The 27,085-nt window shown below is 31.8% G+C and overlaps 2 protein-coding genes across 2 annotated transcripts in view; both read right to left on the bottom strand.

Annotated features, from left to right (window-relative positions):
* LOC134262172 (uncharacterized) overlaps positions 1-1,026 on the bottom strand; it is a 43,001-nt gene extending 41,975 nt beyond the window's left edge. The window contains exon 1 of the mRNA XM_062744564.1: positions 910-1,026. The gene's annotated coding sequence lies outside the window, so the exon portion shown is untranslated. The remainder of the gene's footprint in view (positions 1-909) is intronic.
* Positions 1,027-12,896: 11,870 nt separating this feature from the next.
* LOC134262171 (uncharacterized) overlaps positions 12,897-27,085 on the bottom strand; it is a 30,706-nt gene continuing 16,517 nt past the window's right edge. Inside the window, exons 6-8 of the mRNA XM_062744563.1 lie at positions 18,429-18,662; positions 16,830-16,951; positions 12,897-14,897 (exon numbers count right to left, since the gene is read on the bottom strand). Coding sequence (XP_062600547.1) covers positions 13,605-14,897; positions 16,830-16,951; positions 18,429-18,662 — 1,649 coding nt within the window. The 3' untranslated portion in view covers positions 12,897-13,604. The remainder of the gene's footprint in view (positions 14,898-16,829; positions 16,952-18,428; positions 18,663-27,085) is intronic.

Below are 27,085 nucleotides of genomic sequence, written 5' to 3'. Positions count from 1 at the left end.
AATCATACGAAGTCAATAACTGAATAATTTGAGACGATAACTGAAAGTATTGAGATGATTACTTTATATTAGATTATCCATATTATTTATAATTTTTGTTTTTTTTTTAAAGAACATAATCGCAAAAAAAAACACACACACACACATCACAGTTAAGGTTACAAAGAGGGGGCGGACTAATTTGTACGAGGAATATTTATTATGATATCACTCAAATAAATCTACACAAAAATTAATCTAACATGCTGTTTGTCGCTTATTTATCACGCATAACAGGGTATAAACAAACCAGTGATCGCTGCTACAGTGTAACCTATAGATGTTATGTCATTTCTTAAAACATACATGTAAGACTGTTTGAAAGACTTTCCGAAATTCTTTACCTGTCAAGAGCCACAATAATTTGCATTTAAAAGACAGCAACACACACAATTTATGCGTCATAGAAAGTATATTGGGAGTTGATTTAAAACAAATGAAGGTATACAGAAAAGAAAAAAAATGCACTGTTTAAGCAGAAAAAACGTTTATAGCCTAAACTACCGGAATATTTGATTCCCTGACCCCTGCATCGTGACCTTCAGACACTCCAATGCTAAATAAGTACTACATTATACATACACTTTCTTCCTGCAAAGTATTTTAATTCAGTGATTTAATGCTTTTTTTTTTATTTTAACACACCGGAACACACATGTGTATTAAGTTTTCTAAATTGATAGTGCTTTCCTAAACGTAAAAATGTTAATAATCTGAAGATTGTTTTCTTTTCCATCTAAGAAAAAAAAGCCAATTCAGCGCATTTGATTTAAACAATAAATAATGAAATGGAGACTTCCAAACTACTTTCAGTTTTGAAATGTTAAATACACATTAGTTAAATGGTGCTAATTTGACATGAAGGCTTACCTTATTAAAACCAATGGTTCATTATAATTCTATCATCACACATGGGTTTCTTTAAAATGATGAACAGAACATGTAGATTTACTTAAAACGCTAATTCTCAGGTTTACTCTGAAGATCAATGTACTAAATGCATAAGCACTTGATATTTAAATGCCCATTGTAATTCTTAAGTGATGGAGACCGAGGAAACTAAATGCAGTGAGAGAGCAATTGAAACTTCCGACCCTCTATACCAAACCAGTTAAATTTGCTTTAAGATTCATGTGGGATGTAAAACATGGAGACATGCAGAAAGTATTTTTTTAATTTACATTTTATTAATCAGACCGCTCATTCTTTTTATCTCAACTAATAAAATCAAAACTTTTGTACCATCAAGTAGCAAGAAACACCTTTATTTATTTATAAGTACATGTGCATTAATCCTAAATTAAAAAGAAAACAAGGCTTTAAATCGATTTTTTAAAAATAAATTTACTTAATGACTCGTAGTGTATTTTTAAAAACAATAACCAGAAACAAATACAAATAAAAACCCAAAACAAATAAAGATATCTCACAATCAAAAAGACAATAAGAGGTCCAGGGACCATATCTTTCTCATAAGCACATTGACTAGAAAAAGCCCAAATAAGTTCAATTACTATTGATAAATTTGAATTAAGAGGAAGGTGCTGGCTTGAATATTAAACTTCCAACGGATGCTTCCTCATCATTAAAAAAAAGGCTTTGCTGTTCTCGAACAGAAGAATTTTAAAGAATTTTCATATATATTCCTTTGTAAAAATTCCATATTCATTGTTGCCTATCCCTACATCCCCTACCCCCATATATCATGATCTGAACTTGAAGACTTTTTTGAATTTTGAAGACTATTATGGAAATTGTGCCTCTAATAACATTTATCTAAGCATAGATTGCGCACTATATTTAATTTTATTTTAGTTACCACGTTATACATCTCAATTGCTAGTGATGCCAAAAGATTGCGAAATCAATCATTCATTTCAAAGACGATTTCATAATCCCGATAATAAACCTAATGCCTTAGTAACATTTCACGGCCTGTGACCGTTGACGGGTTGGAATCAGTTGTATTTTGTCGTGTGATCGATGCCCCAACATAGGTTCAGATCGGCCTAGTAGTCCTTAAAGTATCTGTAACATTATCCGGCGTTTAGGTATACGATAGGCTACCAATGCGTTTTTGACGCAAATGGCGTGATTGACAGTTCTGAAATGGTTAAACAGATTTGACTGTTGCATGGTATGCAGAAAACATTAAAATGCACCGGAAAACAGTTCAAAATGCCTAATTACAATTTATTTAGTAGCCCAGGTAATAGTTTATATTATAATGTTGGACCATTAACACAACTGTTGTTAAAATGATACATGTCACTGGGGACTGTGGAATGTTATGAAGACGGTGGACACCAAAAAGGCTTGGTGTAAAATGCGGAGGATGGAGTCTCCACAAAACTCCAAAATGGAGGGTCAAAGAGTGCAAGGGGTGGAGCCTCTTGTGTCAATTTTTATACATTTGCCCGTTTTATGTTTCAATCATTTTAGAAGCTGGATACAACTGGGTTGTTTGTAGAGCTCTCCATCAGTGATAAAAAGTGCCTGTCAGAATTAATTACTGAGTCTAGATACTGGTATGTCCCAAAAAATTTATTGCATAGAAATATGTCATGCATAACATATCGCAGATCACTTTGTCTTTAAATTATCAACAATTAAAAAGTATATTTCATAATTGCTGTAAAAGCTACAAAAGCTTCTGTATGTGTATACACCACAAAACGAAGATACAATTAAATTACAACTGAAAATGAATTTAGCACAAAAAAAGATAACATGACTTTCAATTATATCAACAACAAATGAGGGGACATATTTTTTGTCATCTTTCCCTAGAAGTTTAGGTAATCTAGCCCTTAGCAATTTTAACATTTGGCCCTTCAGATATTTGATACCTATACTAATAAAATCTGTCAAGACCTCTTGGGTTACTTCGAGATAGCAATGTAAATCAGACAGTTTCCATTGCACCTAACATCTGTGATATCGCAAAACAAAATTTAAATCACAAGCACGGTCTGTATGCCCCTCATTTGTTTCTCATATCTGTAGGTCATTTCGATTTTCATTTTGTTGTCTCTTTATCATGATGCTTGTTTCTCATTCTTTTTAGAGCAAAAAAATAAAATAAAAACAGTTAATGGCCAGAGTTCTCTAATAAAACAATCAGTTAATTTACTGAATCTATTATTTAATTATTTTTAATTTTTCTAAAATGGAATAATATTTCTGAGTGAATAATGACATCACGGCACATTTCCAACATCGGACAGTGTCTTCGACAGCAATCAGATTTCAGATGGTGTAATAGGTGTTTTGTAATGAGGCCGATATTCATTGACACCTTTATATACATATCAGTCTATTTATATATATCTGTGTAAAATATCACCAAAAGATAATAATTTTGATGCTATTCTGTTTCAGTCAGTCTCTGTTATCGTTAAAAATTAAATAATCAGCAAAGCTGTTCCCCTCGTTGAAATGTGGTGTTCATTATTTTTTTTTAATTACCGTTTCCTGTTTCTTTGTTTCTCATTTTGTATTTTATGGACTTTATAAACAAATGTCATCAGATACTGTCAAATGGTCATCACAAAATCAGGTTGGGAGATATAACTGAGTTTCATTCACTCAACTTCAATGAAATTATTTTTTTTAATTGTTTGGGTAATGTAACACATTCTCACGGAGTATCAGAAAATGAGATGACAGATCTGATAAGTACGTGCTTAATTTACGACAAGCACTATGCTCCACCTCTTGCATCATCTAACACAAGAGGCTCCACCCCTTGCACTCTTTGACCCTCCATTTTGGCATTTTGTGGAGACTCCATCCTCCGCATTTTACACCAAGCCCACCAAAAATTAGAATTTTTTTGGTATTAACGAAATTTCTCTCCTTAATCAAATTATCTAGTTCCTCTGAATTTAAATGAACAACCTCTATTTTTTTATTTTGAATGACTGACTTACTATTTTCAGTGTATTGCTTACCATTTTAAGTGCCTGGAGTTCTATTCTTTGTGCATGACTTTCTATTATCATTGCATATCATTATATAGTACACAACCTTTTATTTTTAAATCGGCTTTCTAATTTTAGTGCCTGGTTTCCTATTTTTAGTGTCTGGCTTTCTATTTTTAGTGCATGGCTTTCTATTTCTAGTGTCTGACTTTCTATTTTTAGTGCTTGGATTTCTATTTTTTGTACATGGCTTTCTGTTTAGTAACTAGATTTCTATTTTTAGTGCCAGATTTTCTTTTCTTAGTTCATGACATTCTATTTTCAGTGCATGGCTTTCACTTTGTTAGAACAGAACGTACTTATTCAGCCATTCAAATGCTTCAATTTCTCGCAAAAAATTGAGTCTTCATGGTGAAGAATTCTCCTTTTTAAAAATATTTAACTCTTAGTTCACTTGAAAGTAATACGAGTGTGTCTTTATTGGTTTTTTTATAACAAAAAAAGCTATTGCCAAATCCAGGTGCTGTTTACAATGATATTTAAATTTTCTATTTTTATTTCAACTTTTATCTTTTGCTTTTTTTTTCATCTCAAAACATTCATAAAATACAATTAGTGTCATAATTACCAGAGACCAACATTGTCTCTGAAGACAGATTCATCTCAAATTTTTACCATATTTTATTTCACACCAGACCGATGTCCATCCCTGCCGACTGGTGCCTCGTCATCTTAACTCCAAATTATAAGTATTTTATAAATTAGACATTTAGAATCCTGATACAAGAAAATTCGTAAACTCGGCAGCTTTAATACCTTCACCATACAGGTTTCCATGTAAATCAGACAGTTTCATATAATGAGGGTTATCTCATGTGGATAAACCTGTTTATTTTGTGCAGTCATATGCAAAGATGCATAACTCTGGCATGTATAATTTAACTCGGGTTTGGTATGCTGATTGGTCGTCCTGTAGTTTGCGCATGTCATCTAGAATATTCCTTTTCATTTCCTAGACGTACATATATTTCAGTACCCACCCTACCCTTCCCAGTTCCATAAATTTTGTATGCCTAGTGTAAAATAAGTTGTTCACAATTTATAAGATTTATAAAGTAGTCAACTTCTCATTTTCTAATAAGTAACTTCGTTCTTTTATGCTAAGATATGCATGTATTTTGTACAGTGCTTAGGACGTTGTGTTTCCCTCGTTTTCAATTTGTTAATTTCCCTTTTCAGCGCCATGGCCTGGAACTCTTGCCTTTTACGGTGATTGAAGAGTTGCACAGTATGTGGAGGCGAAGTGTCTAACCTTGTGTGTCTTGCGTGTGTTTCAAGTGACTGTTGTTCAGCAAAATTTTGCATAGATTGCTTTCTCCGGGGGATACTGTTTTTTCCAGGCTCCCTGGATCAAGATCGCACTTCTATTGCTTAATTTTCATGCTGCCAATTGTTTACCAGCAGCGCATACTTCTTTCATTATTTGTAATTTTATGATATATTTTATATCTCTTAAATGGCCATGACAAGTACGCCAAAACACAATTTTTGTTATTCATTTGTAGTAAAAATTGTTTGGTAACTGTATTTAAGGGTTTTCTGATCATTGTACTCTGTCCGACGTGTTTTATATTGAAACTGTCACTAAATAATTCCATGCCAACCTGAATGGTTCATTTATTACACTGCACGTGTTCGATATAGATTTCGAGCTTTTGTACCATGAAATGTCAATTTTGGCATTATATATAACACAGTCATGGGAGGAGTTTTTTTTTTATTCATTCGTTTGATTGGTTAATGTTCTGTTTTAAGACAATAAAATCCTATTAGGAGAAATCTGCGTTATGAAGAATGGTCTCTGCTCCGCTCCTCTCATTTTACATGAGAAAGATTTCTCTAATATGATCTTACAAATAGTTAGTGCCCTGCTTTCTATTTTTAGTGTCTAACTTTCTATTTCCATTGCATGACTTTCTATTTTATAAATATCTTTTTTTCTATTTTTAGTGCCTGACTTTCTATTTTTAGTGCCTTAATTTCCATTTTTAGTGCCTAAATTTCCATTTTAAGTGCCTGACTTTCTATGTTATTTGACTGGCTTTCTGTAGTGCCTGACTTTCTATTTTTAGTACCTGACTTTCTATTTTTAGTACCAGACTTTCTATTTTTAGCACCTGACTTTTATTTTTAGTGCTTGATTTTCTATTTCAATTGCTTGGTTTTCCGAGATGTTTCATTAAAATTTCCCGGTCCACGTTTTGATGATTCTCAAGTCCTTATTACCAGGAATTAGTGATGTACATGGCACCTGATCCCACCTCTGATGTTTCAGAGGTCCGTGTTTGCTCTGCTCTTATTTTGTGTATTGTTTAATGGACGTTGAGATTGAACACTGTTCGTTATCTCCATATCCTTCTCTACATATTAAATAAGCGTGATTTTACGAAAATCAAGTCATATTTTTTAATGTATTAATTAATATTTTCCAGTCTTATTAGAATGAAAGCAATTAGGTCTCATATTAAGCCGCCTTAATGCTGTAATGCAGATTTATATATAAATGTACTAAAATCACAGTCACAACCACTCAAAAATCTCAAAAGTTCTTCTTATCTTCTTAACTATAGATTATGGTTTTTTATACACTTGTAGCTATTGACCCTATAACTATGAAAATTGATTGAAGCAAGTTGTTCACTGTTGCTTTTTTCTGTAGTTTTACATTTTTTTCAATGCATATAATCTTAATGTATAAACTTTATCCAAAGACTTCTAAATCGTATATATTATTCCTGGACATGAGGAAATTGCTCCCAGCACTTTTCGGGTTAAGAAATTTGTCATTAACAAAACACAATCAATTCCATGTTAAACAATTATTCGTATATCCTTGAACTTTTACGATCTTTGTATTCGCACATTTTTAGACTAATTTTAAATGTGTCACATGGCAAACAGCTGGTGTACATGTAAGTGAAGTCGTTTTGGACGAACTTGGCAGAGGCCCCAAAAATGCATATGCAGTAGTAGAATTCCCATTAAATAAAACACATGCTAATAAAAATAATATCAACATTATATTGATTTTAACGTAATATTTTAAGATGTATTTCTATGGGCAGCCTTTACCTAGCTGCGTAAACAAAACATCCCTGTCTATGATCCTTGTCCAATATATATTATCTCTCACCTTGGGGAAGTTGGATATCATTTTTCTTCCATAGAGTGAATGGGGCCCATAGTAGAAGCAGGGCATTAACTTTGAACCAGTTTTATAGATCAGAGGTCAGGGTAATAAAGCCTTTGTTTGAAATCCTTGTCTGGAGTATATTTTCCCATTACTTGGCCAAGTCGGGCTCATATTTTTACCAGGTTGTCCTCTTGGGAAGAGGGACGGTAGTAACCTTGAACTGATTTTCTCTTAACAGGTCAAAATACTTTTTGCAAATACATGGGTTATACCAAAAAGTCCTGGACAAGTATACCAACTTATTTTCTTTTTGCTAATAATTATTCGCTGTTAAAAACAGTATTTTATGATCATTAATTTCGAGTTCCATGAAGATAAGACACTTAATAAGAATATATTGTATAAATTATAAAAAACAAAAAAACAAGTTACATATATAGTGTAGATTGGCTCACAAAGTCAACCTTCACAAATGACCTTATTTTCAAAAAAAAAAATAAATAAACTTCGATGATTACTTCTGAACGACATATGATAGGGATTTCATATTTGACACAATATATCATAAAAATGACATCTCAGCCAGAAAGACACCGAAATCGGGGGACCACAATGCTATAAATTTGCTTGTTTATGGTATGTTGTATCCAATACATAAGCCTTTTCATATTTGATGCAAAATTATTCTCCCAAAAAAAAAAACATTTTTGAAAGTTATGAAATTTAGATCAAACATGAGGTTAATAACAGGGACTCAAAACTCATAGCATGCTTTGGAGCATCTTGTAACAGCCAATGCGTGTGTCAAAAATGAAAGCCATCATAATTATTTCTTCCCTTTCAAAAGTTATGAGGAAAGAAGGTTAAAATTTTAGGTGAAAGTCACGAGGTAAAAAAATTGTAGTGTATTAAGAAAGGCCTTGAAGCAGGTAATACATCTATGAAATATTAAAACAATATCCCCTCTCATTCAAATGTTAAGACCAAGATTACAGTTTTAGAAGAGAAGTTTGGACTTCAAGGTCAATGTCACAGGGTAAAAAAAACGCAGTACATGTTTGAAACGGTCTTGTCATGTATATGTTTGAAACGGTCTTGCCACAGGTACATGTAATGCACATTTGTATTACTGAAGATCCCTCTCTTCTTATTCACATTATGAACAAGGTTAAAACATTTGAAAAGTAGGCTAATCTTCAAGGCCGTGTCTTCATAAAATTGCACAACTGTTGATTATGCCCCCCCCCTTGCTTGAAAAGCGGGAGTGTATATAGTAATCGTTAATTCCGTCCGTCTGTACGTCCGTCCGTCCGTCTGTTATGTATTGGGATACCCATCTCTTTTCCGCAACTCCTGAATTAAATTTGATGAAACTTTCACAAAATCTTTATTACATATTGCTATTGTGCATCTCCTTTTTTACTTTTTGATCCGACACATATTTTGGATTTCCCGGCCACAGCAAAAATTATACTTTGCCATTATAACTACATGGAGGCAGGAGGTATCATTTAGTGAGCTCATCGCTCAAGGGTACCTCTAGTTTTTTTTATAATATTTTATATTTTGTCTTAAGGAAACTTCCTTTTTCAGCTTTAAGGACACCTTTTATTAACTGCCAGGAAGTTGCAAAACAGGAGAATCTTTCTAATGGATATAGACTAGGTAAAGTAACATATGTAGAAGTATAACATAGATGGTAAACTTAAGCTGAGTTAAAACATGTAAAAACAAAAACAATGCATTTAAATTGAAGGTAAGGTTTGCGTTTACAGGGAGATAACTCTTGCGAATCACCAAAGCGTTTGAAACAGGTGAATTGAAACCAGCGATGCTAAGCATCTCGGTAACGAATTTCCTCTGTCATACTTGATGTTTGTTGTCACTTATTGTTAGGACTAATAACAAAGGACGCTTTCAGGAGAAAGTCTTATAACAAATCAAAACATAGGAATCTTAGAAGCCTCTGAGATTAGCGTGATGCATGTGGATGAACCAATAAAGAAGGACTTGTTTATTTTCGATACGGAACGTGGCAAGTTACACGGCTATTCCGAAGAAAGTCATTGACGCATTGTACTGTTGTGTGTTTCTTGCTAAAGTTTTAAGTGACAATGGGAAAGAATAAAGAAAAGACCTGAGAGTATACTGTAAAGTATTATGCTATATGCAGTCCGAACAAGGAAGAAAAGTCACAGTGCATTTGACCATGTCCAATGATGATGTTGACAGTTTGATTGTTGATAGTATTTTCATCAGGTAATTATTAATTTAACTATTCATTTTACTGAAAGTTATGAATGATCTACTGACTACGGATTTATAAACGATGAATAAACGGTACAAGGATGTCAGGATGTGACTAATATCCCAACATTGCTAAAAAATAAAAATGCATTCATTCAAGAAATTATGAAAAATAAAATCCTTGCTTTTTAGGCCTAATTTTTGTAACATTATTGGAACAGGTATTCAATTGTTCAAGTTACCTTAAAGTTTTTAAATGAGGTTTGATTTTAATTAATATCTTATTTTCTAATTAATAAAAAAGAGATGCAGATTGTGCATGACAAGAACATTAATTTTCTTGATCAAGCATTTGCATTTCACTAATTCAATCTGTAAATTTTACAATAATTTCATATTGATTCTTCATTGATTATGTTGGAAGTTTATTCATTTCATTCGATTGAGTGAATGAAACTCAGTGCAATTCCTTATGAAATTCCAAAAATGCAATTCCTTAAATGTTATTGTAAAAATTAACACATGATTTCAGATCATGGGTTGTTAACTGGAATAGATAAGAACCAAAAAAAAGTACTTCAGTGTTTCCTTAAAAGATTTGTGCCATCAATCAAAGTAGAGGTCATCCCATATAAGCTCAAGAATATAAAAGAAAGTTGGATGGATCAAGCTAAGATGTTGAACCAGACATGGTAAAATCAATGGAGATTTGGAGAAGAACTTCGGACTTGTTATACCCAATGCATATTTTTATATGTCTATAGATTATAGAAGAAAATTTAATGTTTAACAACATCCTGTCTAGTATATACATGCTGTTTTCCATATATTTAGAAAATATGTGTATGTGATGATTGCAGTGCATGCTCTGTTTGTCCATCTTTGAATAAATTTGTTTTCAGTAAAATAAATGTATATAAACATCATAGGTATTAATTGAAGGTTGCTTTTGTCTATACTTACATGAAACAAGTTTCTTAAAAGGGTTTGTAAAATTGCAAGGAAATTAATACATGAACAATTAAGATTAATTTTTTATTCATTAAATTTTGTTCTTACCAGGACCTAATATGCTCAAATAAGTATTTCTGAAAACTGATGAGTTTTGTACATAAAGCTACAGTGAACTGTGAACATGTATAATTATATCTACTGTAACAGTTTAAAACATGACACTTGGAAATTGTAAGGTTGTTAATTTAGTAGGCATGATAAGACCAGTTTAGTAATCTACTAAAATTTAAATCTTTCACAAATACATGGAGTTTATTTTAAAATGGTTTACATTTATAATCTTTTATTTTTTTTCTGTATTTTGATTTTAAAAAGGAGAAAATTTTGTTATATTTAAATTATTATTTCATGGATATCAAGGATAAATATCTATCACTGTAGCATTGTTTCTTTTTCCCTGTTCTTGACAAATATTTATGATAGTGTTATGTCATTTTGCAGAATTTGCCTTTTCTCTGAAATCAGAAGTACTCTGTAAACTTATTAAAGTATGAATTGATGTCACTTAGAATTCATTTTTATTTTGTTCTGTCTGATATTTCAATTTAAATTCTCAGACTACCTAATCCAATGATTGAGCTAATGTCCATGAAGTGTAGAAATAGGCCATCTTTAAAAAATGTTTTGTTGTCGGCCTCTCCAGACCGACTGACTAAATTGACCAGACTGAAAACTTTTTTTTCAATGCAGGGCCGTATTTTTTTCTTTTTATTCCTCTTATCCCCCTTAAAAATATTGTTGAAGATTTTATCACCTACCGACCCAATAATTTTACCCTGAGTCAAGAGAGGGCAAACAAACATTACTTTAAAGATAGCATTTCTACTCTTCGAAGTAAAGAAATCATTTAATTATAAAAACAGCAGCTTCATGGATGCTATGCTTACAACATTTCACTCAAAAAATGGCATACATGTATAATGACAGTCACCAGCCATAACTGAATAAAGGTATTTTGTTACAAAGATGTCTAGAAGTTACTACATGTTGAAATAACTAAATCAGCATGAGGTCAAATTCATAGGCTTTTAATTGGTTTAGTTGCAACATGTTCCGAAGTATGTTTATATACATATACATGTACTTCTAAAGGTGTTGCAGTATGATTCATGGACAATTTCATCAGAATATTCAGATGTAAAAATTGCCATAAATACTAGAGTTCTTCCATGGAATAATTTTTTAGACCATCATGTAGCACAGGAGGAGTTTTATTTTGAATATTTTTGGCCAATTTATGCCTAAAAACAATATCAAAAATAACATTTAGTCTTAAACATTCACCATGACAAGGTGATATCAATGTTGTCTTTAAAAGTGTAGAAAAAAACCTGACTTTTATGTTTTGAACCCATAATAAAGCCCCTGTTTCCATGGAAATAATATTGGGGACATACATATTTTTTTAGTTCAAATTACTGAAAATGATCAAATTAATAACTTCATGGATTTTGATGGAATCGGTAGATATGTAAAACGTTGATTTTCATATTTTTGTTGCCATGGCAACGGTTTCACTTTATCAAGGAAAATTGAAAAATCTTCTTTTTTACCCAAATTTTCACATTTTTGATAACGGAAAATTAAAAGTTTAAATAATAGAAGCATGAATTATACTTATTCAGGTCATTTTAATTATAAAAGTTTGATAATTTATAAAATAAATCAATTTTTTCAATGAAAATAATATTCGAGGTGAAATATGAAATACGTTAAATTTGGCGTCTTTTACTAAAAACATGGGACGGGCAATATCTTTGAAAATCATATTAAATGATAAAGCTAATATCCCTGAATAAATTGATCTATAGCATGTGTGCATATTAAAAAAAATATGAGTTGGAAGGAGACGCAAACCTTACCTTAATAACGACATTGACAACATATAGATACAAAGAATTTTTAAAGCAATTTATAGGCTTGTCTTGTCAAATATTCTTCAATGTCAACCATTTTGTTTCTCAACATTTTCCAATTTCAATTTTTTCCCTCAGTAATTAACGATGGACCAAAAGGGGCAAAGTCAGTACATATATATTATTATAACAGTAACTTGATCCGAAGGGTCGTATCACGTCGAGTTGACAGGCGCGGATCATCAGATCCAACTAGTCGCGAAGCGTTGAGTTTGGTCTGATCATCCGCTCCTGTCAACGAGACGTGATACGGCTCTTCGGATCAAGTTACTGTTTTGATGATAAATTTATTATATACCCCCTTATAGCTAAATAAATATAGCAGAATAAAATTTAGAGATCAATTGTATAATATTTATCCATAAAACAAAGCATAATAACAATGGACTGTTTAACGCGCAAGAAAATTAACGTCATGTTTTTGCGTACTACGTCATCAGTCTCAGAGATTGGTGATATGGATTCAGAAAACCACAGTGTGGTGATCCGGAAAATCGGATCAAACTCGGTAAAATTAACAGTAACAAAAACAAGGAAATTGATGAGTATATAATAAATCATCTTCACATACATGGTATGGGAGACGGACAGATGAACTGGCCACCTGGATGCTATCTTAAAATGTTGAAATATGAAACATATAAATTAAATTATTATTCGGGTTCAATTTATTATTTTTTTTTACATGTATATATCTACATGATCTATGTATATACACTAATATAAACCTAATATTTCATCTAATGATCGACGGTTGACCTCGTTTTATATTGTATGTACAATATATTCGTAATTTATTACATATCTGTGTGGGTGAATCTGATTATTGAAAGTTGACATCGATTAATAAATTATGTACATGCGTTACTTAAAGGTGCAAGGGCAGAGAGTTGAAGTTAGTATTTTTAGTCCTGCAGTAATTAAGGGGGAGTTTAAGAAAAATAATAAAAAAGAAATCATTACATATTCCAATCTTATATATGGTTCCTTTTCATTGCCCTTTACCTAAGGATGCTATGTGCCAACATTTGTAATTTTTTTTCTGGTTATTCTTATGAAGTCGAGAATTTTAAACAGTTCACACGACAATGCAAACAGAAGGAAAGATGAATAACGAGATAAGGAGGATTTCCACATAATCCTATCTTTTAAGCTGAGGGACAATAAAACAACGAGCCCAATAAGTGAAACGAGCTACAAGTTACTTTAAAAATTTGTAAGCCATCAACAATTTAGAATTAAATTAAAAAATATTCTATTTTTTTTGAAATTTTAAGGCACGGTTTCTCTTTCCAATTTCCAATATCTAGTAAACTCAGCTGTATCAATGACATGCTGATCTGAAATCGTATGCAACGGGCACATCATTTTACAGTCTTCTTTTGGAATGTAATTTTTTTCTAGTAAGAAATGTCCTTTGATATCAACAGCAATCACTTTTTCTTCGTCTATTTGACATCTGAAACCTCTTACAAACTCTATTTTTCTATGAAATGTTCCCGCTAAATCATTTAACAGGTCTTCAATTCTTTCTTGAATCTTGCACGTTTTTGTCCTTTCCAAATTACGTCCTGGTATCAAACAGAATACCTGAAGTTGTATAGACTCTTCTGTCACGGACAAAAGGAAGTTTGTTTCCTTACACGAGAACAAAGCGGCGTTTTTGTAGAGGCAAGATGTACCTTGATTTTGTAGTACATTCCAACCATCTTCTTGCATGCAATGGATAGTAAGTCGATAAAACAAGAAAAACGGTAAGAAGTCAAATCGATAAATAAGTACTGACGTTTTACTGTGCGAATTGTTAATCAGATTTGAAAGATGACACTCCACTTCTTTCCTGTTCATGCATGGAACATAGTGGGACTTTGTACCAAGGGCCAGTAAACCAAGTCTTTGCATAAAACTGAGAAGTGATATCCTATGAAATTGCAGATATCGTTTATCTTCCTTATATGATCCAAATTTAATTTTATAATCTTGGTCTTCTTCCTTCAGCTTTTCAAACAATTCTTTATCTTTATGTTTCCAAATTTCTATCAGAAGCCGGTCCCGCAAATTTCCAGTCTCATAATATTCATCCCAGTCATCTTGAGTGACAGGGATACCTATGAAATGAAGCTTGTCTGTGATGATATGTTTGAAGGCGTCAATAAACCATTGGACGTCAATAATAACCTCTTCTCCTAGACCATTTTCATTAAAATATAAAGCTTTTCCGGCATCATGATAATATCTCAGCATGTCTTGTGCACCCTTTTCAGCTTTATCTGAATCCATCTTTTCTTTAGCCGTAATCCCTGGAATTTCCGTTGTTAAATTTGAGATTTTCAAGATCCGCTCCGAGTGCTTTTTCTGGTTAATTTCTATTCCAAAGAAAGACCATTCTTTTGGAATGCTTTCTCTCCATCGTTGATTGGAAGCTATGTTGAAGAAGCAAGTTTCTAAATAATGGAGAGGTAAAGTAAAATCTACACAATAAACGTTATCGCCTGTGATGTACTGTGATAAATTGGATGTCTTTGGAAATTGATGGCGCAAGCTCTCAATCAGTTGATTTGAATCCTGTGAAATAAAAAATTCTCCAATTACTACAATTACTGAAAATCACTTTTTATTCGCCAGAATTTTACTTTTTAGCTCACTTCAGCCGAAGGCATAAGTGAGCTTTTCTGATTAAAATTTGTCCGTTGTCTGTCGTCGTCGGCCTCGTTGTTGTCGTTAACTTGTCACATTTCCGACTTCTCAAGAACCACTGAGCCAATTTCAACCAAGCGTAGCACAAAGTATCCTTAGGTTAAGGGCATTCAAGTTTGTTCAAATGAAAAGCCACGCCTTTATTTAAGGGGAGTTAATTCAGAAATAATGAGAATTTGATGGTATTTTTAAAAAATCTTCTCAAGAACCACTGTGGCAGGAATGACGAAACTTATAGGGAAGCATCCTTAGGTAGTGTTAATTAAAGTTTGTTCAAATCCTGACCCCTGGGGGTAAGCCACAATGGCCGATTTAAGTTTTACAAAATTTTTAGAGTTCTTTAAAAAGAACCACTGTGCCAGGAAAGATGAAACTTATAAGGAAAAATCTCCAGGTAGTGTAGACTCAAGTTCATTCATATCATGAGCCCTCGGGGTAGGAGAGGGCCACAATGGCCGATCAAAGTTTTGCACAAACTTATATAGGTACATTTTTAAAAAACCTTTTTCTCAAGAATACTAGTATACCGTTCACGGTAGTTCAGTCTTTAGAGCGCTTGCTCCATGATCGGGAGGTTGTGAGTTCGAATCTCGGTCGTGACTGACCTAAGTCGATAAAAAATGGGTAGCAACTGTTCCTTCGCCATGCACTCGGCACTTTGAAGTGAAAATTGAAGGTCTTTTGAGACCTTAAAAACAAAAACCCCTTGTCAGCGGCAGGCGTTGGCACGATAAAGATCCCTCACTGCTCAATGGCCCTGAGTGTTGAGTAAAGGTCAAAATTTGCAGCCCTTTGCCAGCATACGGTGATGTCTCCATCTGAGTGAAAAATTCTCGAGAGGGACGTTAACAATATACAATAAATCTTGTAAATAAAAATAGCTACTTGTGATTAGTAATAGTAAACAGATTCTTGACTGGGAATATTTTACTTGTGAAAATTGTTAATAAATGATGAAAAGACAAAAGAAAGTTCGAGGATTGATGATTAAATAATTTTGGGCTCCTGAAAGGGATGGATGGATCTGATAGATTGAGTCACTTGTCCGAGCCAGTTTATTTGCAATCAGGTAAAAGTAAAATTAAATTTGATCAAAAACATTTAATATACGATTTCAGTAACTAAAGGCATAACGTTTTTATGATGTTAACACAGAGACAGTGGCGACAGCTTATATTGAAGTACGACATCGCCGAACGAGGTGTTTTTTTTTTTTCAGCTGTTATAGGCGTAATTGCAATGCTGTGATAATTTCCAACAGATTTACACATTTATCATCTTAGAATTTAATGAAAAGGTAAATTTAAGCTCATATCAGGAAGATATCACTTAAGGTCTAACAAAATAAGGATAGAAGTTAGAGACAGTGCAGCTGACAAAAGTGACATACAACTTGTAAACAAAGGCTAGTTTTTATCGGTATATTCTATATGTACAAATGGTCAAATCGATCGCCAAAGGAATGTACGAAGTACTTGATTACGTCGTAAAAAAACAAATTTCACTTGCTTATTTGGTTCATTTTTATACATGAAAAGCAAGTTATTTTATATTTATTAGTAACGGTAGATATTATGTCGCCGTTTAATTCGGTCATGTATACATGTATACAGTAGCTCCTGACCTCTGAAAAACTTAAAAGAGAATTGAAGACATTTTCTCTCTGTATGTTTATATAATGGAAGATACAACGAATTTGTGTATTATAATGTGTTAAAAATTAAACGTTCTTGAAGAATAAAAAAGTCAAATTGATAATGATGTGGTATTGAAAAGTTCACAGGGGTAAAAAAAACTCACCCTGAACTGTCTGATTCCTTCTTTCCAATGACTTGCTACAATTATAACTACGGGCTTTGTATCTTTTTCATTGTCAGAACCACAGTAGGTGTGTATAGACTTTATCCAGAACTCAAAATAGTCTGAAATAAAATGAAATGTTTTAAAATGAGATGAAAATACTCATTTCTAAATTGATACAATCATAAGAAAAACTTATTTAAAAGAATGAATCTTTTTCAGTGAACTTGAGTGAACTCATTTTTTTATCTTAACAAGATATATTACACATGTGTTGCAATCTAGCAGACAGTAAATATTTCATCAGGGTCGTCTTTTTATTGCTGCTATTACATGTATAATATATCTAAACGAAAATTCATCAACATGTAAAAGGTTGTCTTTTTCAAGTTTTTTTGTTTCCTTGTAAGCCTAATCTAGCATTTTCTTCGCAGGTATATTGGATAAAATATGATGATGCATAATCTAAAGGATTACAAAGCTTTTCTTAGTTAATAACTTAAACATTTTGATGTTCATTTTATTATAAACACTGTGTTCCAAAACTTCTGCTGGGATCATGATTATACTAGTACATGTATAAATAACTCCCTGTTCATGTATTAAAAGTAATTGCTTGCAGAAGAAACAAATGTGTGTAAGGCAGACAAATAGATAAAGCTAGTAGGTTACAAATTCAAGATTTATTGTTATCATGAAAACTTTCAAGCTTATATAATTATGCAAAATAACTGAGAATGTGTGCACGAGAATAAAATCGCAATATTTACGACATTTTCAACCCTTAAAAATATAAATCAAAGAAATTAATTTCAATGCATTTATCTTGTGTCCACAATCTAAAAAAAATATATGCATAAAATTAAATCAAAAATATACCCACACACCGGCTACACCCTTCTCAAAAAGTTTTGATTGCATTCATAAAACAACATGTTTATTGCTCATAAAAGAATGATTATATGAAATAAGTAATGGTCAGGACTTCCTATAAGTGTATGTTTGTTTTTCAAGCTACTGTTCCATTATTGCTTATATGTAAATAAAAAAAAGTGCAGAATTCTTTATAATTGAATAAAATACATGGAGACAATGAACTTGTTCTAAAGCCAAGCTTAAGCTAAACCGTTCATTACACAATATTAACTTTAAAACAAAGCAAACAAGGACCTATAAACGTAGGAGTTAGGATCAGGAGCCATGGAGGAGTGAGCATCCCCTGCAGACCGGTCACACCCGCCAAGTGCTTCTTGTCATGATCAGAAAAAAACATTTAGCAGAAAAATCTGTCGGCAATTTAGTGCGTTGAAAATGGTAGAGTTTTTGTAAAATGCATTGCGAAATGCATCGTTTCCAATCATTATTATGATTACGAAATAAATAAATTATCTGATTTCAAAGAAATCAATAAATTTTCTGCTTTCAAAAAAAATCGTCAGTTAAAAGGTACACAAAGAAAAATAGGAGAATCGAAAAATAAACTGAGCAGTCGTATTATACCGCCAATCGTAAATACTACATTGTCTTTTTTATGATGCCTTTTTGAAAATATAACATATTATATTTAAAGTAAAGATTAAAAAGTATATGTTTTTATACCTCCATAGGTCCATCCACAGAATACGCTTCCATCTTGATCACACACTTCCTTATCCACCTTCTGGTCAAGACGTTTAGAAGCGTCCACCACCACAATATAGAAAGCTCTCCTGGTCAGGTAAATCTGGTGACAGGCGTAGTACGCACACTGTCCCCCAAAGTCATAGAATGTCAGTGTCGTAGGGTCAACGTTTGTAGCATTTATTTTCTCGTTGTTATTCTTGCTTTTCTTTGCTAAAAAGAAATATCATTTGTTTCAAATTTCTTCTTTCACAACAGACATACGAGGGTTGATCCAAAAGTAATGTCACAGTGTCCATATCTTATATATTTGATGTCACATTATCAAATACAATACACCAAAAATGCACAAATATAAATCTAATTAACATTCAAATTCTTATTTAATAATGATTATTAGAATTTTTTTAAATATAGAGCATAGGGGGTGTTGCTGCGTCACAAAAGGACTTAATTCACGTTTTGAAGGGTATATTTTTTAGAATGAAAAAGACAAACACAATAAAAAGATTCTAAAAAAGCATCTTATCTCGTCATTTTGTATTCTTTAATTGAAAATTAAATGTAGGGATTGGTATTTGTGATCATAAATGTTGTTTCTTTACTCTGTTGAATTGAACAAAGGGATTGTCGAAATGGGAAAATCAAAGTACTGAAAGTACTCATGGGAGTTGAACATGGCGTAAAATAAAATCTTTGATCAGGAGGTTAAGTTAGTAAACAACATAATTATTTTAAATAGAGACAACTGTTTAAGATTTTTTGTGTTGCAACAATATTCAGAAAGACATTCAGAGACATTGAATTTAAAAAAGAAATGCATGGTCCATAATGCTTGCCTGCCTACATTAGTCCTTTTTTTTAATAACCCCACCTTGTTAAGCGGGAGGGTTTTTATTAATCGGGATGTCCGTCCATCTGTTTGTTGAGCTTTAGTTTTACGCATCTCTTATCTCTTATCTGCAACTACTCTTACACCACTGATTGAAATTTTCATAGAATCTTAATTACATATTGCCGTTATACACCTTCTATTACTTTTTCATCCTACACATATTTTGGGTTTCCCATTGTAAAACATGGACATTGCCATTATATTCATATTAGAGGCGGTTGACCATTTATATAATTCACTGCTCATAGTACCTCTTATCCGCAACTCCTCTTATACCACTGAACGAAATTTTCATGCAATCTTTATTACATATTGCCCTAAGCGTTGTACACCTTTTATTAATTTAATTTTCATCCAACATATATTTTGGGTTTCCCATATCAAAACGGCGGTTGATCATTTATACAATTCACTGCTCACAATCTTCAAAATTGTAATATATTTTCCTTAGCACCTTTACCTTCGTGTTATGAAAATTTCAATTTCACAGGAATAATATCAATGTTGAAAAAATGTGGATTTTCAGCATCCTTTTAAGAGCCAACAGGTTTGTTAAATAAAACTTCTCTGTGAATATAAATGTATTTCAATTACACGAACATTATACATGGAGTTCGTCAGAACTTAATTCTTTTGAAGAAAAATGCAATACCAAGTTTTTAATGAAAAACAAATTTATATTGACCAAACATAAAAAAAAACAGTGGTACATGTGAGAGTTTGTGTGCGTACAAATTATCTGGTATGCAAATGAGGTTTTCCTTTTACTTAAAAACAATATACTTAATTTTGTTGTTTTTAATCGCGATTCTACGAAAACATCGGTGTCCGTTTTGGGTTTTAGCAATTATAAGTTCCGCTTTTTGGCAGGTGATACTGCTGATTAAGTAATAAATAAGCATGTTTCCGGAAGTTTTTATGCAATAATGAATTCATTTTAGTAGGGGCCTACTTGTGGTAAAACGGAAGCCAGATTGAGCCGTTTTCGGTTTTTGAATTTTTGTACAAATAAGATCAGCAAAAACGTAAACAGTATATACAAAACGTTGGAGGGGTGTATAAAGATGATTTGGGGTATTTTGTGCAAGGATAGAGATTTATACAGTGTGTATCGGAAAATTGAATCGATTTAAAACACAAGCGCGAGGGCAAATGTCGGACATTTCAGATGCAGTATATATTTGCCTGGGGGGCTAAATTGATAGTATGCGTTTATGATTGCATTGGTACAACTCCAATATTTCTGATACCTATATACAGAAAACGTGGCAAATAATTTGCTTTTATGTCATTAAATGATACTTTTCCTTTATTGTTTTCATTTGTGCATAAATGATATGCTGTGCAGATGATATTTTCCTACTTTCGTTTTTGACGGCACATTTTCTAAATACGAACAAAGGTACTCATTTATAATAAAAGAAAACAAGTTTGGCTTTCCAGAAAGACTTAAATACATCTCTTTGGTTTCATTAATGTCACAGAATAAACAGTGAAGCGTAATTTTTTTCAGCAATTACGTATTTTTGGGAGTGGTAGTTTACCTGAACAATTTTAGATATAATAAAAATGTGTAATGATTAGACTCCAAAATCCTTACATGTAGATAGGAAAGAAATATTTTAACAAAATTAGTAGTACGTGGCTTTACTTCAACAAACAGAGTAGATAAGGGAGGGGGCTTGCAGTGAACAATTACAACATTTCAAGGTTGCAAAAGAGATTGGGCACAGATTTGTAGATCGATCTGATTTTCTAAAATTATCTTAATAATTTCATGATTTATAAGAATAATTTCATATGTTGTTAAAGCAATTGACACTTAAATATACTAAAATAATGTTTTCAAAGAACCTCTTTTATCTGGAAATATTCCAAATTATAAAGTTTTGGACGTGTGCCATGGAAATATCTCTCGCACTTTCACAAATTAAATTTAATCAATAATACTTAAAGTACATCGATACTCAGATAAGAGAGTAAACTCTGAATGACAAAAGTTTCTTTAATTCCTTTATAATTTATCAAGATGAAGAGTCTTTTGTGCTTAATTTTGCTCCACAAGCTATGCAATAATTGTTTGAATTTTACTTCACATTTCTATTGACTTTGGATAATCATAAGAGTAATATTTTTTGTCAATTGTAAAAAAAAAATTGTTTAATTTTTCACTAAGCATCATTTATTAAATTTTTAAAAAAAAAAAAAAAAAAAAAAATATCACGAAAATTAGTTCGGTAAAGCTTTAGCATTCCTTTTTATCTTACATACATACGTTTCACGACTTCTTACTCCGACAGCTGAGTAAAGCGCCAACTTAAAGAATTCTGACCCTTTCCAAAAATTTTCTTTGAATTCTCATTCCTTTAAGTGATATGGACCCGTGGGGTATAAGTGGGAAAATAAACTAAACTTGCATCAAAAGGTTTGTTATTCATAATAAACTTTGAATAACACTGGCGGAGATAGAAGGGGGCCCAAACTCCCAAATTTTGTGTCCAAAATATCCATAAGATTTCATAGTTTATGTTTTAGTATGACGGTGGGCCCTTACCCTTTTCAAGATTTCTGGATCCACTGTTGTCAATAAATGCTTTATAAAATATTAGCATATGCACAGGGTAATGCGGAATAAAGCATTGGAGAGTTACAACTGCAATCAACATGATGAACGTAATTAACTTGCAAAGCATATAAGTCCTACTTTTACACACTTAGCTTATCCAAACAAATAAAGTACACCTGCTTTTAAAATTAGGTAAGTAATAACATTCAAATGCTATCTACTACAATTTAGTTTTTACAAATTATCTAGGAAATCCAGAACTACATGTACGACTGTTTTTGGAATATACAGTTTAGTGTCATTATTTAGTGATCCTCCAAACTCATGTGCAGTGCGTAGAATACATCTGTATACAACTTTGTGCTTTTATAAGTAATTTTTTTCTGCATACTTATATAACTAAAACAAACTGTATAATTATAATTTTGGCTTCTTTTCAATAATATAGGAGAAGTAATTCGATGTCTTTTTTGCCATTAATGCAATTAAAACTGCATACAGAAAATGATTGCATCTCTCGTGAGAGATGACAATCAACACAGGCTACTTATGATGTATATGAAATTTTAGACATAATTTTGATTGAAAGACATTGTATATCTTGCTTATAATCATTTATAAGTAGTGATAGGCATCGAGGAAAGTTGAATCATAAGTAGTGGCCATCTCCCCTGATTTAGGCTATATACATATATATTTTATACTCAGAATTAAATTGAGAATGAAATTTTTAAAAAGAGGGAAAATCTTGATAAAAGTGTTCTTCAAAAGAACATTTCACTTTTAAGCTGATTTATAAATATATTTATGGACATAAAAGGCTTGGGCTATTGAACTGTGATGGGGGTACATGTATGTTTTACCTCATATCTCAGTGAAAAGACAGATGACCAATACAGTTATCATGCCTGAAAGATACTTCAAACATCGGTTACTATAAATAAAGACCAAAAAAATTAGGGTAAACAAATTAATTATTCTAATAGAGAGTTTTATTTGAGTTTTGAGATTTGTTAATTCATTAGTAAACCGAGATTAATTCTTCGATATTTACTTAGTTTTAAACAGTAATGTGTATAATAGCCTGAAAATATTCATTATTATCCTTATCCTTGTGATTTATTTTCAAAAGAATGTATTTGCCATGTGCAATGACATAAAATGTAGACTGTCTTGATAACAGTCGAGATTTTGTTTTTGTTACAAGATGGTACATGAGTGTTTGACACCCTATCTTAATAAATTATATATTAGCTATCTATTTTTTGTGCTTTTAGAGTAGATAAAGTATCTCTAAATGTAAATCAGGACAAAAATTGGACTGTTAACTAGTTAATTCTGCAAGTAGAGACCTACCTTAAACCAAGAAAATGTTCATGAAAAGTTTAAATAAATTCTGTGCACCGGTAAAAAAGATACTGCTAAAAATCCAAACTCCGGGACCGTCAGGAATCGGGAAGACTAGATTTACCGCTTGCAGTCTCAGTATGTAGAGTTGTCGTTTGTATCTCTTTCAGTGTTCACTAAAAACGAGTTCCATTACGAAACCTTTTCAGGTTCTTTATAATTTAGTTTTACTTTGAACGAAATCTAATATTCAATGACAAAATAGAATTACTTTATGATTACATTCACTTACATTTCAAATCATAAAAATTAGATAATTTCAGGAGAAAATGACATGAGCTATTTGTGGCGGATGTTTATGCATATTTTCTGTCGAATATAATTGGAGTAAATTAGTATTCACAGTAGCCTCGCTTTCAGCTTTATATAATCAATACAAATTACTGTGCATCTTAAATGCGTGATGACCAAGGGAGATTGAACATAGTTCAACTCCAAAAAACGGCTCGACGAGTTGAAGTGCATTTGTTCCTTCAAAATAAAGGAATCATTACAAGCGACAGTAACGTTTATTATTAATCAGACTTAAAAATTCAAGAATCTAAATAAGAGACATCTTAATAGACGGTTTCAGTAATGTTTGGCAGGAGATTGGTCACTGAATGATCAGCAGAGGACAAAAAGACCGAAAAATAGGTTATCGGACGTAAACGTTCAATGGTGTGTGACGTCAAAAAAGACAGACAGATAGAGTTACATGCATATGTGAATTTCTAAGTTTGTCTTTGCTACTGTTCAAAAATTTTGACAGAGGGCTTGATTATGAAAAGAGTGAGTGTATAATGGTACTAAGAACTCATAAAGAAAGTGGAATTTGTGAAAGTGTTTGCTAATCACAAATATTTTTAATGAAACGAAGGGGAAGCGCTTAAAAGTATGACGATGCGTATCCGTCATATAACGTTATATTTATGTGCGGTGACTACAATAAACGCACATTGTTTAAAATCCGATATTTAGGAAAATATACGAGGGTTGTTCTTAAAGTTCGTTGACAAGCTAAAATGTAAATATCAATAGTGTCATTGACATTTTTATTTATTATAAACATATTTCTAACCCATTACTAAATATGAATTACAAAATGTAAAATTATATTCAATTTTAATAGGAAAAGCAAAATGGTATAAATCAGCCTATATCATATGGGCTAATTTTTACCATTTTGATTTTCCTTATAAAATTCACCTGGCTTGATATATTTTTCTTTTTTTATATTATATTTTTAGCACCAAGCTAACATATTCTGATTTTTTTTTCACCCGTAAACCTTTACTGAGTGTGATTTATCAATATTTGTTTTTTTCAAAGAGGTACATGAGTGTTTGACACTTTATCTTAATAAAAATATATATTATCTTTCTATTTTTGTGCTTTTAAAGTAGATAAACTATCTCTATTTCATTTTCCAGGTCCTAGGAGAAAACATTCATAGACTAATCCACTTTCTAAACTTGCGACATGATACTTAGTCTTCTCCAAAGAAAAAAAATGTTTCTATCATCTGTCCTTACTGAAATAGTAGTTTCATATATTTTGTCTATGTTTGCCAGTAATTATCAATGTTGTCCACGAATTTTACGGACAACCCTCGTACATCATATTCCTTTGAATTTTTCAGGTCTGATTTGAAATAAATAAAACTTCCATCGTGTATCATTTTGTTGCTTTACGTCGATTTATAGCAATTTTAACAAAGTTGTAAGTTTACTTTTCGATCAACCCTCGTATCTCAATATCTATCTTTTTTCAAAATATTATACACGAAAGAAGGTATAAAATGTTTTTTTTTACTTCATATCATGAGAGACTAATTATATAAATTGAATTTTAAGAAATCAAATGTTAAAATTTCAAATCTGAAAGTTATCTATATGCATGGTTGAGCATTACATGCATCAATTCTACTGTCGACAACACTTTCCAGTTATCATTATATTCGCATATCCAAATTGTCCTTGTTTAAACATCCGTTTTACACAGTTTTCACGATAACAGTTACATCCTTTGACACACAAATGTATTGATTTGCAATGTTGGTGTCTTTTAAAAGATATGGAGCACAAATTAACACAGAATGTTTATCTTAATGTTGTTGCTTAAAATGAAATTTAGGGTCTAAATATCAATTCTCTGTAATTATCAAACAATATCAATAATGCTTGGCCACGCTACATTTTCAATTTCTATGAAACTTTTTGTGTGTACTCGCATTGTCACATCATTAATGGTTTTATATTTTTTTATTTCAAAAAAGTCTCGTTGCCATGGTAACAGCACCTATTGTTTCCCCTGTAAATTCTTCTTAAAATTTGACCAAAAAACGTGATTTTGTAGGTTTTGCTGAATAAAAATGAGCTTAAAAGAAACAAGAGAATGGGAAAATTTACTTTTGTTTCAAAACTACCATTATTCCTCTCTAGTATAACAACATATTTTTTTAAAAACTATAATTCTACATAATGGCTTATCAACGCTTAGCTTTGGGGATTTTGGCATTTTGCCAAATTGAGAAAATTACCATTTTAGACCCTTTTTCAAAGCGATTTTTTTTAATACTTTGCACACTGATTTGAAATTCAGGAAACAGTGCATTGTATTGATGTTACATAAGTTAATTTAAATATTTATGGGACACTTAAACATTTTTTTTTTTAAAGTTGATAAAAAATTACCCAAAATCTGCAAAATTTCCGTATTTCAAGGAACATATGCACATTTCATAAAGTTCATATAGAAAAGAAATGTTCCTTTCTACCTGTTTTGATGTCATTTACAGAAAAATTAGTCCAAATCTAGGAGAAGTGTCATGTAAAAATATTCACATCCCGTTTCAAAGAGCATTGATATATGTAAATATGTTCTTAGATAGGAGAACTGTGAACACCTGCACAAAATGCCCCCCCCCCTTTCCGTAAAATTGACAATTTTTAAGTACATGTAGACTAACCAGGACATTTTTCAAGTTTCCTGAAACTATCCCCTTAGATTGAAACTAATATGAAATAAACTTTCCCTATCTATTCTCTATTACTATGGAAAGAGTAATGCAAGATTTGTTACCATGGAGACAGGAATACCAGATTTTTAACCAAAATGGCTGCGTTTAACGTAACAATATTCCAAAAAACTACTCTTATTTACTCTTTTATAAAACCTGTGTAATGAGTTAAATGTGAATGTGAACTACATTTCTTGGCATCTTAAATTTGCATCTTTATGATGTTGCAAAAATATAATGCATTTTGTAATGCTATGTCAAATAATTGCAAAACCTTGTGGCTTTTCCTTTTTTCAAAATTTGGTCAAACTTGAAAAATTCTGAAATGAAACTAAAACAAGCAGGACATTCATAATATTTTACTCATTTCAACTTGTTACTTTGTATAATTATTTATTTAATTCATTGGCAACTGCAAACCACAGATAATTCTGAATGAAGTCAAAAATTTACCCTCCCCCGCTCCTCCCCTTCTGATTTTTTTTTCTTTTCAAATTTATGAAACACGGCATTAAACTTGAGAAAAATTACATTGGTTTAAAAAAAATCACATCCTCTTGGGTAAGTTAACTTGGATTTAAACATAAATATCCAACAATGGGAAACTTTAAACATAGTGTTTGGCATATAATTAATAATTAGGTTTGCGATGGATCTTTTGTATTCTGTAAAGTCAGTTGAAACAATGCCCCCCCCCCCCATGAGACACTGTCCCCCACAAGTATCATTTTAAGGAAGTTCTTCCTTTCATTTTACTAGGTTCCTGC

Source organism: Saccostrea cucullata, unplaced genomic scaffold, assembly GCF_032062105.1.
Source record: "Saccostrea cucullata isolate Sc308-1 unplaced genomic scaffold, CSIRO_AGI_Scuc_v1 ctg394, whole genome shotgun sequence".
NCBI classification, from domain to species: domain Eukaryota; kingdom Metazoa; phylum Mollusca; class Bivalvia; order Ostreida; family Ostreidae; genus Saccostrea; species Saccostrea cuccullata.
The sequence above is the reverse complement of the archived record's forward strand: the minus strand, read 5'-3'. Positions and strand labels throughout refer to the sequence as shown.